The sequence below is a fragment of the Eubalaena glacialis genome, chromosome 1, assembly GCF_028564815.1.
Source record: "Eubalaena glacialis isolate mEubGla1 chromosome 1, mEubGla1.1.hap2.+ XY, whole genome shotgun sequence".
Lineage (NCBI taxonomy): Eukaryota > Metazoa > Chordata > Mammalia > Artiodactyla > Balaenidae > Eubalaena > Eubalaena glacialis.
In genome coordinates this window covers 2,845,001-2,857,500 of record NC_083716.1, presented here as the reverse complement: position 1 = coordinate 2,857,500, position 12,500 = coordinate 2,845,001, and the positions used below count along the sequence as shown (strand labels likewise).

General features: G+C 57.1%; 1 protein-coding gene across 10 annotated transcripts in view; it reads right to left on the bottom strand.

Moving 5' to 3' along the window:
• Positions 1–12,500, bottom strand: part of EBF3 (EBF transcription factor 3) — a 114,537-nt gene that overhangs the window by 16,560 nt on the left and 85,477 nt on the right. For all 10 annotated transcript variants that reach the window (XM_061191924.1, XM_061191961.1, XM_061191989.1 and 7 more), the window contains 2 exons: positions 11,626–11,756; positions 11,008–11,134 (listed from right to left, as the gene is read on the bottom strand). In XM_061191924.1, the coding sequence (XP_061047907.1) occupies positions 11,008–11,134; positions 11,626–11,756 (258 nt within the window). The remainder of the gene's footprint in view (positions 1–11,007; positions 11,135–11,625; positions 11,757–12,500) is intronic.

The window sequence follows — 12,500 nt, the reverse complement described above, 5'->3', positions numbered from 1 at the left end:
GCAATGAATTTCAATCACAGAACTCGGCTGGGTGAGCCAGGCACCGTGCACGGGAAACACAAAGGCCGCGGTGGGCCTGCATCACTCACCACGAGGCGCTGCCCCGGAGCCGGCCTGGGCACGGCAGGGACAGACGGGAGGCGCCGGGCACCCTTCTCCAACGCCAAGCACCGAGCGGCTCAGCCTAGGTCGCCCGCATCAAAGGGGCGTGACTTTTCCAGCATCAGACCCGCCCCAGGGCAGCGTCGGTTTCACACGGGGGAGCCCCTCCGACCCGCTAAGCCGAGGGTACCTTGTGTCACCAAGACTTCTGAGGACGGGAGAAGCGCCACGCTTGACTTCTAATTGGAAGTCAGGCACCGCCTCGGCCTCACGGGGAGGACTGTCTGGTATTCACACGCCCGGCCCAGTGCACAGGGACCCGCGCCATTCACCGCCGCCTGGCAGCGGACGGCGGCATTGTGATGTGACACCAGACTCAGAAAAGGGGACAGCACATCTTCCTTGTTCCCAAAATAATACCCTTGCCGACAACTGTTGGAGTGCATTCAAACAATTCTGTTTACATACCTCAAAGAATGCACCAGATTACGGCTTTTATAGTCACGTTCAAACGACGTCTACAGAGCCCAGGCCGGCAGCTAAGGAAAACCAAGGCACTGGTGTCGGATGCTCCCACTCCTCCGGGGGCTCGGCCCCCAGCGACAGGGACCCCCGAGACACGCTCCCCAGGGAGGCCGGGGAGGGGCGCTGGCCACCCTGCAACCCTCAACTCCCCGACCCCGGCTGTTCCGGCAAAGGTAGCCCCTTCCCTCCACGTGTAAAAGAGTCTGAACAAAAGGGAGGGAGAAGGTGGCCAATAAAAATCATCCTCAACAGAACAAAGAGCACAAACTGCCCAGATGTCACCCTTCCTTTAAGAAAGAAAAGTCAAGCGTGCCTGTGCTGTCGACCCTCTCAGAGATTGTGAGCGGGGAGGGGTAAAACCCCAGTGGGCAACAAAGCGCTCTGTGGAGAACCATCCGGGCAGTGGATCGGCACACTTGAAACCCGCGTAAAATCTCCGTACAGAGATAAGCTGAGAAAGGCGCTCTGGAAGTTCACCCCCTCCCAAGGCTGGAGGTGGCCCTGCTCTGGGAAGACCCCTCCCTCCCGTGTGCCCGAGGCAACCAGCGCCTGAGGCAACCAGCCCCCGGGGCACACTTCCCAGGCCATCCGATCACATGCTCCTCCTGGAAGGTGCAGCCATCACCCTGTGTCACAGCACCTGCCCTGCTCAGCGCAGGGCGCACAGTAGGCCTCCATAGTAACGAGTAAGGACCACGGGGACCCACAGGGCTTCTGGAAAATGCCAGGCCAATGGAGAAGGTATACTTCACTTTTGACTTGGAGAAGCCAAAGTGAACATGGCGTTTCCCATATATCCACGCAAGAACTCGTTCACGAATGTTTCACAGCAGCACCACTTGTCTTACAGTCGGCCCTCTGTATCCGCCAGTTCCACATCCTCAGATTCAACCAACCGCAGCCCTGACCTCGGATACGAAGGACCACGCTCTAAGGGACTTGAGCATCCACAGGTTTGGTCCTGGAACCAATCCCTGGCGGATCCTGAGAAGCGACTGTACCAAGGCTCCCCCAACAGATGAATGGATAAAATGTGGTCTCTGTGTACAAGGGAAGACCCTTCAGGCACACAGAGGAAGGAAGCGCTGATCACACCTCCACCCGGGGGAAACGTGAGTGGACGAAGCTGGTCACAAAGAACCCCATACTGTATGATTCCATGCACGTGAAATGTCCAGCGGGGCAAAGGCATAGATACAGGAAGTAGATTCGTAGTTGCCTGGCGGGGGGCGGGGGGACTGCTGACGGATGCAGGGTTCCTTTTCGTGTAATCAACTGTTCTTGACTTAGGTTAGTGGTTGCACAGCTCTGTGACTGTACTAAAAACCCCTTAATTGTATACTTCGGGTGAATTTTAGGCTGTGTGAATTATATCTGAATAAAGAACAAAATTTTTTAAGTGAAAGTAACACCTCTAACCTTAGATTAGAATGCATGTGCCAGCTGTGCCTATACCGAGGGAAAGGCCTCTCACGGCCTGAACACTGTCTGCGGTGCGTCTGGCATCTGCGTAAAAGAAGGGAGGCCGGAACTGGGGTGAGCAGGCCCCCAGCTGTGAGGGTGGAGCGCAGGGCCGAGGAAGAGCCCCCCCAGTCCAGGGGATAAGCTGGCCCTCCTCAAGCCCCACGGAGGCGTTTGTAACCCCTGGTTTTTCAAGGTGAACAAAGAGGAAAAGCAACGTTCTAAGGCAGAGCCTTTAAAGACATCGCCAAGATTAATGTAAACATTGAAATCACAACACAGAGTCCTTGAACACAGGATCCTGGATTACATCTCTCAAGTAAAACAGTCCCGCCTGATGCCCTCCCTCCATCTCCTCCACCCGTGGCGCAGGCTCTGCCCTCTGCCTGCGGACCCCCGACCCCGCTGCTGACGTGCACGGGCGTAGCCCGCCGGCCCCGTCCCCCTGTCTCCGCAGGGGCGCTCCGCCCACAGACCCCACAGGGCCACAGCTGCCCCTCTCCTCGGAGACCCGAACAGCCCTCAGGACTGTTTCATTAAGGTCTCTTCTCTTTTTCGTTCCCATCAGGCTCTGAGTCATCTGGATCGGGCGCCGTACATCGGTCGAGGGCAGCCCAGAGCCAGGCACAGGGCTGCCAGGGTGAAGCCAGCCTGGGGCCCCGCGAGGAACCCACTGCGAGCGCACCTACGAGACGCAGGTGTTTTCCCACCTTCTCTGCATCACCTGCAGAGTACCAGGCCCAGGCGGGCCTCGGGGAGACACTGAACGCCGGACACCACGGGTAAATTCCAAGTCACGTCGACACGAAGCCTCAGCATCCCACCCTGGACGCTATGCTCGCCTTAAAGATCATTACTGTCGGCGGGTATTCTCTGAGGGCGGAGGAGAGAAGGCACCAGATGGGCATGGCATCAGGGGTGGTGAAGAAGAAGCAGGGGGCTAGCAGGTGGGCACCCTGGTGCCATGACAGAGCACACGCGGCCTGGGCCGGTCGCCAGGGTGTGAGGAGGGACCGTTGGCAGGTGGCTCGCGGGCAGGGCACGTGAGGCTGCGGCCCCAGCACCTCGCACCCGTGTAGCTCACTTCCGTGGTGTTAAAATGGGTCAACTTTGGAAACGACCTCCATTGTAACCGACAACAAGCACACAGGCAAATTGAGCGTCTTCAGCTTGGGTGGGGTGCATAGCGGCCGGACGCCTTGAGGGTCACGGAGGTCCTGCCATAAAAGTACCCGAGGAACAGCAGCGCCTGGGCGGGCTTGGCGCTTGTTCATCCCAAAGGGCACTGGGGACGTGTTCGCAAGGAATGGCGCCGAGCTGGTCTCCAAAGGCAGGGTGGAAGTGATTATGGGGGCTAAAGCATCTGTCTGGCTGATCACAGCGCCAGGCACACGGATCCTGAGAATGGGAGGGAGTGCCACATCGCCGGCCCCCAGCCCCTCCCATCCCCAGGGCTGAGGCCTGAAGGGGCTAGGGGAGTCCCCGGCAAGGGCCTTCTCCTGGGAGGATCGAAAGGAGTGAAAAGATGGGGAAGAAATCTGGCAGAATCCCCTCTACACCCAGCCACCCAGATGCCCTGACTCTGGTCCTCAGATGCTCCGGGTGGGAGAGGATCAGGCCGGTAGAAGGCTGGGCCGACCCTGCAGAGCTCACCTTGTCAGGAGGTAGGATTCCCGTGCGTGGAGGGCGTAAGGAAGGGCTGTCACAAGGGCAGTCACAAGGGCAGGAAGGGTGACATCTGGAAGGCGGATGATGGACCCACCGCCAGGCTGCACCTTTGAGAAACTCCCCCCAAAGATGATTTACACTGACAGGTACAGAGATCTGCAGCGGCCTACTGTCTCGATGGGAGGTTCCGTATTTAAAATTTAACGTGCTCTGTAATGCGTCTTCTGGAGCACGGGTGCCAGCCACATGCACCCAGGTCCCTCGTGGAACGAAGTTATTCCACATGCTCGTTAAGAGCATTTGAAAACTTCTATGCATTTATTTTGGGGGGTGTAGCAAACAGTTCACATCACCGACGAAGAGGCTCCCATCTTTCGTTGTTTTATTGAAAAACCACTGTAAGAAAGTTCGAATGACTCAAGTTTGCATTTTCTGTAATGAATAAAAAAGGCCCAACTGATTCAAATGACAGTTTTTTAAACGGACTTTTTCTCGGGTTGAGCCTTTAGGATCCAAGCCTCAGCCGAGAGCCTAAAGACCTTCCCAAAACAAAGGTTTCAAATGAAAACACGAGCAGCCCCTGGACCCCAGGGGCGTCCCCGTCCCGGCTCGCACAGCCCCCGAGAGCAAAACCCACTCACCCCGTCCGCCTCCCGCCTGGGCCATGGCCTTGTGCGCGGCCAAAGGGACGCGGTGGACGAGGCCTGTGGCTTCCGAGACTGCGGGGAGCCAGGAAGAAAACAAGAGACATTTCGCTCCTGTTTCTACTCTTCCAGGGCCACGGGGGGGCCTATTTCTTCTTCTCTTTGGCAACAGAAGGCTCACACGCTTCCTCGGTGGGTTCTCCGCTGAAACGGTGGTTCTGATGCTTCCCCTGGTCGTCCTCCTTGAAGCTACGGCAGTTTTTCCTGCCAGGGTGACTCGTGGGGTTCTGTTTTTACCCCGTTATCGCTGCCTTATTCTGCACTTCCGCTGATGCTGTTCACTCTTGTTGTGCTTTTAAAGGGTCCCTCCTCCATCTCCCTGCCACCCCACATCCTGGACCCCTCGCCGGCTGTCCCAGAAGTAGGGCAGGCACCTTGACCGGCCAGAGACGCCAAATAAAACCCCGGACGTGGCCCACTCCCATCCCGCGACTCGTGCCCGCGGCCTCCCGGGTGGGGTGAGGTCAGCGGGCCTGCGTCCCCGCACCCACCGAGGGAAACCCGTGACCCTTTTGTCCTTTGGGGAAGACGAATGGTTGTCTCCTCTCTGCTGTGTTCTGTCGGGTTCGGTGCCGAGAGTCAATACCTTCACCTTGATGTGGAAACTTCGTGATTTATCAGTCGGTTCTCCTCCCGGGTGAGCACAGCCCCGCCAAGCACAGCCATCGGGCCGCGGGAAGAGCGGCCTGTGGTCACAGCACTTGGAAAACAACCAAAGCCCCTCCGATGACAGACAAATGTGTCTTGTTAGCAACTGCCCAAAAGCGCTTGACTTGTACTAATAACAAAAAGGCCATGCTGGTCACCGTGGGTCCAAAGACGAAGCACCCTGTCACCAGCCTGGTTGGGAAATTAGCAAATAATGTTCTTTTCCTTGATAAATGGGTGACAGCTCCCTCTCACCAATCATTTCTAACATTTTGATGCATGCCTATGATCCCACTGGAGGAGCAGAAAAGTTTACTGGCCCTCAATTTTCAGATGATGAATGGAACTCCTCTAAATGTGCGATTTCTGTATGAGGTATAGTTCATTTTAAGCAATTCTAGTAAATGGGTGTCACTGATTAGGACAAATAGTCTACTTGTGCAATAGCACAAACGGTGTGTCTCATTCTCCCGGCCTCCTTCGAGACAGGAGAGGAAGGAAACAGCAGGGACCCTGGGAGCCCTCACCGCCCCACTCTTTAGAGGGACTCGGGACTGGATCTGTGCACCCAGCGCCCACTCAGCAAGCTGGCAGATTCACTGATCGTCATTTGGTCTAATGCTGGGACGGCACCATGCAGAGGACACCGGCGGGGGGGGCACGCCCTCCCTTCCTCTGTGGCCCTAAGGAGCCCCGCCAGTGACCCCAAAGATGACCAGCTGGTCTCCACGCCCAGGTCTGCACACCATCCCAGCCAGTGGGGAGAAATTCGCCCTCTGCCCCCAACACGTAACCAAGGACGAGCCAACGTGGGTGGGGAGGGAGGAGAAACTGTGTGGGAGTCGTGCGTTATCTGAGTCGCTATCCCAGCTCTCCGATTCCGGACGGGCCCAGAGGTGGCCTGAGCTCAGCATGTTCTTCCACATAACTAACCTCACGTGAAAGCGAGGCTGTCTATCCTCCAGGGGACCACGGATTTCCACTGACACCATCCAACTGGCGAGCTGGGACCAGTGGAAGCCCTGTGTCTGCAGGGCGCCCGCGGCAGCCGGGAACACACAGGTAGCAGCCGGAGCCGCCGGGCCTCACTGGCCGGGACGGGGAGCCCAGGAGTCACAGACTCCTGAACCCCAAACTCTGAACTCGGAATGAAAGTATCTCCCCCATGTCCACCTCCGTGGTTAAGAACTTATAATCGAAATAATCGGTTGGTTTACATTGAAGGGGAAGGCATTAGCATTTAGTTTAGCGAAGTAGAAACAGTATGATTTGTGGAAGGCAATTAGGAATCATTTGCTCCGTGGATACAAGTAATTTGTTTGAAGAGCGCTGGCCTGGGAGAGAGCTAGCTGGATCCGGCTGTGGTCGAGGGCGCCATTGACTCTACTGTGTGTCACCGTGCTGTTGACAGAATCACATCTGAACACTCACAAAAGAGCTTTAAAACACTTCAGGAACGCCAGCGCCCTTCAAGGGGTGAGGTGAAGTGTGGGTTAGGTGGCAGAAGGCTGCGAGAGGATACGGTGGCCCCAGGAGAGCCAACAGACACACACACCACCACCACCCCCTCCCCGCCCCGTGCCAGGACAGCTCCCGAGGACAGGGCGGTCACCTCCTTGACATGTCGCCAGTTTTAAGGCACAAGGGGATTTAAAAAAAAACAACAACAAACAAACAAACCATAAACACTGTATCGGGAAGAACACAAACTGTTAGCAGCCACTGGTTGAGTAATGATTTCATGACTGAAATTGAATGCACGTCTTTGTGCAGAAAATGACCATTTTTATGTCCCCATGTAGTCAATGCTTTGCAGACCTAAGACCGGCCCAAGCTCTGTCCGAGCCGCTCTGGCCCTGGGCACCGTCGCTGCCAGCATCCTGTTTAGTAACTGGGTTGGCTGGGCCCGTGGCAGACAGCATGTTGACTCCTGGTAATTGGTAATAATTCCTTTAATTGAGCAAAAGAAACCTCTAAACTGAGGGCGGGTCAACCACACATTTGGGTGCAAGAGGTCAACAGGAAGAGCCCCGTGGCTGCGTCCTGGTGTCCCGCGAAGCCACGCTGGGACTCAGGCCACCACCAAGCAGCTCCAGCTTTTTTGTGTAATAGGAAAACCCTTCTGCCGAACGGACGTGTTAGGAAGTCAGGGGCACTCGCACCTGTGCACAAACACTTAGAATGTGTCTGTAAAAGCGGTTTTCGCTCAAACATAATTTCAATTAGAAGCATACAGATTCCAATTTGTCTTAATCAAGTAACACTGCAATGCTTACATTCTAATTAAAAAATAATTTCTTTTATTGCTCTTAACAATTTGATGTCTTTCTACTGGTGAAATTACGAATGTGAAACTGTTCAATCTGCCCATACCACTGAGTTCCTCAGGTAGGATATTCCGGGACTATTTTAATTATTATTAAACAAGCAAATGATACACTATTAGACAAGTATTAAAACAAGCATTACACTCAGTTATTAATTTGCACTGTTCACTTTTAAATGCAGCAAATATCTCATTAATTTAATTTTAGGTGCCCACCCGTTTATATTGCATTTTACAGTCTAGGAGGCAATTTACTATCAACTGGCAATTACATACAGAGTGATTGTTAATTCTGCTCCTAAGTGCTAGCCGCTTGAAAATTGTTCTCTCTCTCTAATTTTTGACCTTCTTACAACAGGGGTGAGGCACGCTGGGAATACAAAGGACTAGTACGGAAGAGCTGGACATGTCATTGTGACTCATTCTTTTAATTCACCGTGCTAATCAACTGCACTGCCACTGCTTCCCAAGGTAATTGTGTCTTTATAGTAGTTGAAAGCAGCAGGCAAAGGGGCCTGGATGGATGGGCTTGGCCTGCCCCCCCCCGCCCCCCCCCCACCTACACCCACTCTGGGTTGACTAATCGGGTCTGGTTCTGAAGAATCTGGTGCTTCTCAGATCGCTGTAAACAGACCACTTAGGCCTTTGCCTTGGCTGGGGGTGGGGGGAGGGGGCCCTCCTCAGCGCTCTGGTTCCTCATCCCTAGGCCTGGCGGCCTCACCCCGAGGGTTCAGTGTGACGGTGTCCGCACAGCCTCCAGGCCCGGGGATGCTGATGGGAGCCAGATGCCCAGGGGACGGGGCCCTCCCCGCAGGGGCTGCGCCCGTGTCCTGCCTCCAGAAGGGCTGGCTCAGCTTTCAGAGGGAGAGCAATTCCCAATGATTGCTTCTCTGTCCCATCAATTTCAGGGCAATGCAAATCAGACAGAAGCTTCCAGGTCAGACAGGTTATGACCCCACCTTTCCTCTGCTCCCTGGGAGTGTAGGCCCCCGTATCCCTTACGTGCGTTTGAAATGTATATTCCCGTTAATGATGGGGGTGTGGGGGAAGGCTGTAAATTAGCCCCCGCGGAGAGGCCAAGCTCACTGAATGGCTTCATTGAAAGGCCCGTTCGTGGGAGAACTCCTGATGGAGGAAACCCCATAGCGTTGGGCAGCCGGGACCCTGAACTTGGGGTCCGAGAAGCCCCATCAGCAGGGAGGGGTCACGGCGTCGGCTGCAGAAATGGAAGATGGGCGTCGGGACGCGGGTGTCACTGGAACAGACGCGGGGACGCCCGCTGCCCTGCGGGCACGAGGCCTCCGGCCAAGGAAAGCGTCCTGCCCGGCCGAGGGCAGCGGGCTACAGAGAGTGCTGCCCCACCACGGCCCCAGAGAGGCAGGCCCTCGGCCACGGGACACCCGCTGGCGGTGGCGGGCGGCCCCCTGCCCTCGCGCCTTCCCCTCCAGCCACACCCGCGTCCCCCGCGATGCTCAGCATGGGGCCCTTTCCTGCCACGCGGGCCACCATCCTCGGCCAACGATGGGGTGAAGAACCAAACCTTCCTGCTACTGTGTCTCCTCTCAAAAAGAGTCGCTGCTCCTGACGACAGCCCGCCGACCTCAGCACCAAAAGCCCGCGGGTCAAGAACCCGATGTCGCGAGCAGGGCCGGAGGCACCCGCGCAGGAGCGGCCAGGAAGCCAGAGAGGCTGACAGGGAGAGCCGACTCCCCGACCGTCTGGGGCAGAGCCATCGGTCCCACCACGTACGGACGCGCTCACCGGGTGCCTGACCCAACCCGGCGCCCACGGGGCACGTGGCATCATGAAGCCCACACGCGGCCTGGCTCCCAGCCGCCCAGCTCATAAACGTCCCCTCCTCCAAGGAACCCAGACCCGACAGGAGCCCGGGTCACACACGGCACCGAGGAGAAAGAGGGACTCGGGGGTCCCCCCAGGCGGAGCTAAGCGGGGCGCCCAGGACCCCACGGCCTGAGCTCACGGCCAGAGCCGGACGGGCGCCCACAGGCTGGCAGGGGCCCTGCAGAGACGGCCCGGTGCTGCGGGAAGCCTGGCCCCCACCTCCCGGGACCTAGCGGCCACGGCGGCCGCGGGTACGAACGCTCACAGCACCCCGACTTCATAACCCGCTTCTGCACGGCTGTATTTAACACGTGGAGGCCTCACCAGCTGGGGGCACTGCCCTCCCTCCATCTTGCCTCCCAGGCTCACCAGGAGGCCCGGAGCACCTGCCTGGGAGCGGGCCGGGACGTGCATCCATCGCGTCTGCTCCACCCTCGTCCGCTTGGCTCTCAGGCAGCTCTGGGCTCCGCGGAGCACGAGCTGGTCCCACGGGAGGAAACAGCCCCTAGCATGGGGCAGGGAACCTCTCTCCCCTCCTGACCACGTGAGGGCCGCCGGGGGCTGGAGAGGAGGCGGCCTCCCCCAATCAAGGACCCCGGTGTCACTGGCAGCCCTGGCTGCTGAGGGTGTGGGTGCCTCTGGGGACAGCAGCCCTGGCTCTCTGCAAGGACCCAAGCCAGGCACGGCCCGGGAGTGACACGGAGCCTGTCGGAAAGTGGTCACTGGAAGAATTTACATTTTGCATTTCACGCTTCCTGAAGGGGGGGTGAGTGAGTTACTCCTATTCCCTCTCCCAACCCAAGTGGAAGGGACCTCGTCTCCACCTTGTCACCCACCCACTGGACAGAGGAGAGGCCTACATCCCAGGGGGAGACCAGACCCGCCCCGGGCATCCTGCAGCAGGTGACAGCACGTGGACAGAGCCCCCGGCTCCCAGCCAGGCTCCCGCATGGACCTCCCCTGCCGCCCTGACCACGCGAACACGTGGAGGCCACGCTGTCCAAGAACAAGCCCTCGTCCCCTCCGCCCTCGTGGGGCTCAGCAGGTGCCGGCCACCCCCAGAAACACGTCTCAGAGGTTACAGCTTCTGCAGGTGGCAGGACTAGAGGTCCCAGTGCGGACAAGCCGTATGGTTATTTATGGCCTTTCTCAGTAGCAACCTCAGACGCATGGTGTTCTCCAAGCAGCCTGTGGGCAAAGCACTGCAGCAGACGACTTTCAGATAACAAACGTGGGACCTCAGAGGTGACTCTTTCTGGTGACGTCAGTGTGTCCGAGACCCTCCCAGAATACGGACCCCCTTGAAGCAGCAGTGCGGTGTGGGGTGTGAGGCCCCAGGCCCGGGGCAGAGACCTGCTCCCGTTTACAGGGTGCGTGTGACCTCGGGTACGCAGCCTAACCTCTGGGACCTCGCGGGGCGGCCACCCGATGGAAGCAGGGGCACTGTGGTTACTGACAGCTCCCGCCACCTTGCTTTGCAGGCAAGAAGGGAAGCTCCACGGAAGGGGGAGGGGCCCAGGTCACCCGGCCCGAGGGGGCTGCACCTGTCCATAGCGTCACACCACGTGGAAGAGGATGTAGAAACTGCCCCCGACTACACCAACCGGTGGGCCCCGGGGGCTCGCCCGTCCTCACTGCAGAACCCATGCAGGGGGCCCCTGGGGGCCGAGAGGCCCTCCTTGGGAGGAAGCATCTACCGATTCACCATGAAAGTTGGAAATGTGAACTCACCGGTGTAGACAAACCGCCCAGGAGCACCTTTACAGAACTGCTTGGATTTGTAGGACAGGGTGACTTCGACGACTCCAGGAATGTGCCTCGGTGGGGTCTGGACTCGGATGGCGTGGGGAGTGATCAGCTATAAAAACCACACAGGGAAGAGGCTTTCAGCGGCGCTGGGTGTAAGAGGCGGACACTTGCCAGTTGGATATAATTACCAAAATGAGCAAAAATTGGACCATCGTCTTGGAATGTTCCCTCCTAGCTGTCACCCAGAGACTCAGGACCTACAGTTGTGCTTTCAGAAAAATATCTGCAAATGATCCCGGTTTCAGTTTGCAGGAAAGGCCACAGGGCATCATTCATATGAAAATCACCACCATATGTCTCCTTAAACCTGCTTCTAGTAATTCTAGCACTAATTGTTCCAGGGCACTCAGGGACCTCCGACGCCAGGCTTGAAACCCCAGGGCTGGGGGGCAGCGGTCTGCACCCGCCCACCGGAGAAGCCCCTGCCACGGGCGGACCGTCGGTTTCAAGGGATCTGGCGACAGGATGCACCGTCGACAGCACATCCAACGGTCCACGGACAAAGCCACGGCCGGACGCGCACCGATCTCGTGGGCTTACCTCGCTCCATACCAACATGGTCCCGAACACAACTTGGAGCCCATCAAAGAAGTTGTCTCCGATGATGATCACGGTCGCTCCCCCCGTGGTCCAGCCTTCACTGGGACTGATGGCCTTGATGCACGGAGTGGCTGCCCGCACAAGACAGAGAACGCAGACCTTAGAGCCCGCCACGCTGCCGCCACGCTGCCCACCTCCAGCCGCGCTGGGCGGGGCTGGAGAGAGGCGGCCGCTCCTCCGGGCGGCGCGCAAAGGGCAATCGTAGATCAGCACGCTGATGTGTTTAAAGCAAACTCTTAAATGTTTTATAAAGCAAAGGCCAAGCCACGGAATACCAGTGAGTGAGGGAAAAAAATGGCTTGATGTAGCAAATTATGTGTCAGGGCAAATATGACTATTACAAATGATTAAGCATCGCGTGCATGTGGCACGTCGATTTATCTACTTTGCGGTCCAGATCTGAGCAGAGTCAATCAAAGGCTGATGAGGGAGATGGAAGAGCAAATGCCTTGCATTTCGATTCCTCATAAACAGCTAATTGGGTTGGGTTTTTTCATCCGCGAACTTTGCCTTTTGGTTCAAAACTTCATTTTCCTCTGTCACTTCACAATTACTACTTTTCATTTTTCATCAGGAAAAAAAAAAAATCAAAAGCACGATATAAATACTTTTGTCAAAGGTACACATTTTACACCTAATATTGTTTGTCGACAGGAATCCCCAGCCGCTGGCCTGACCTCCCTTTGTCTGGGAGCGCTCACATTTGCATGAGTTATTACAATGCTGCTGCGGCCTGGCCCTGCTGGGGGAGGGGAGACAGACAGCGAGGGCGGGCACAGGGGAGCGGGACCGGGAGGCCCAGCACGGTGCTCCCA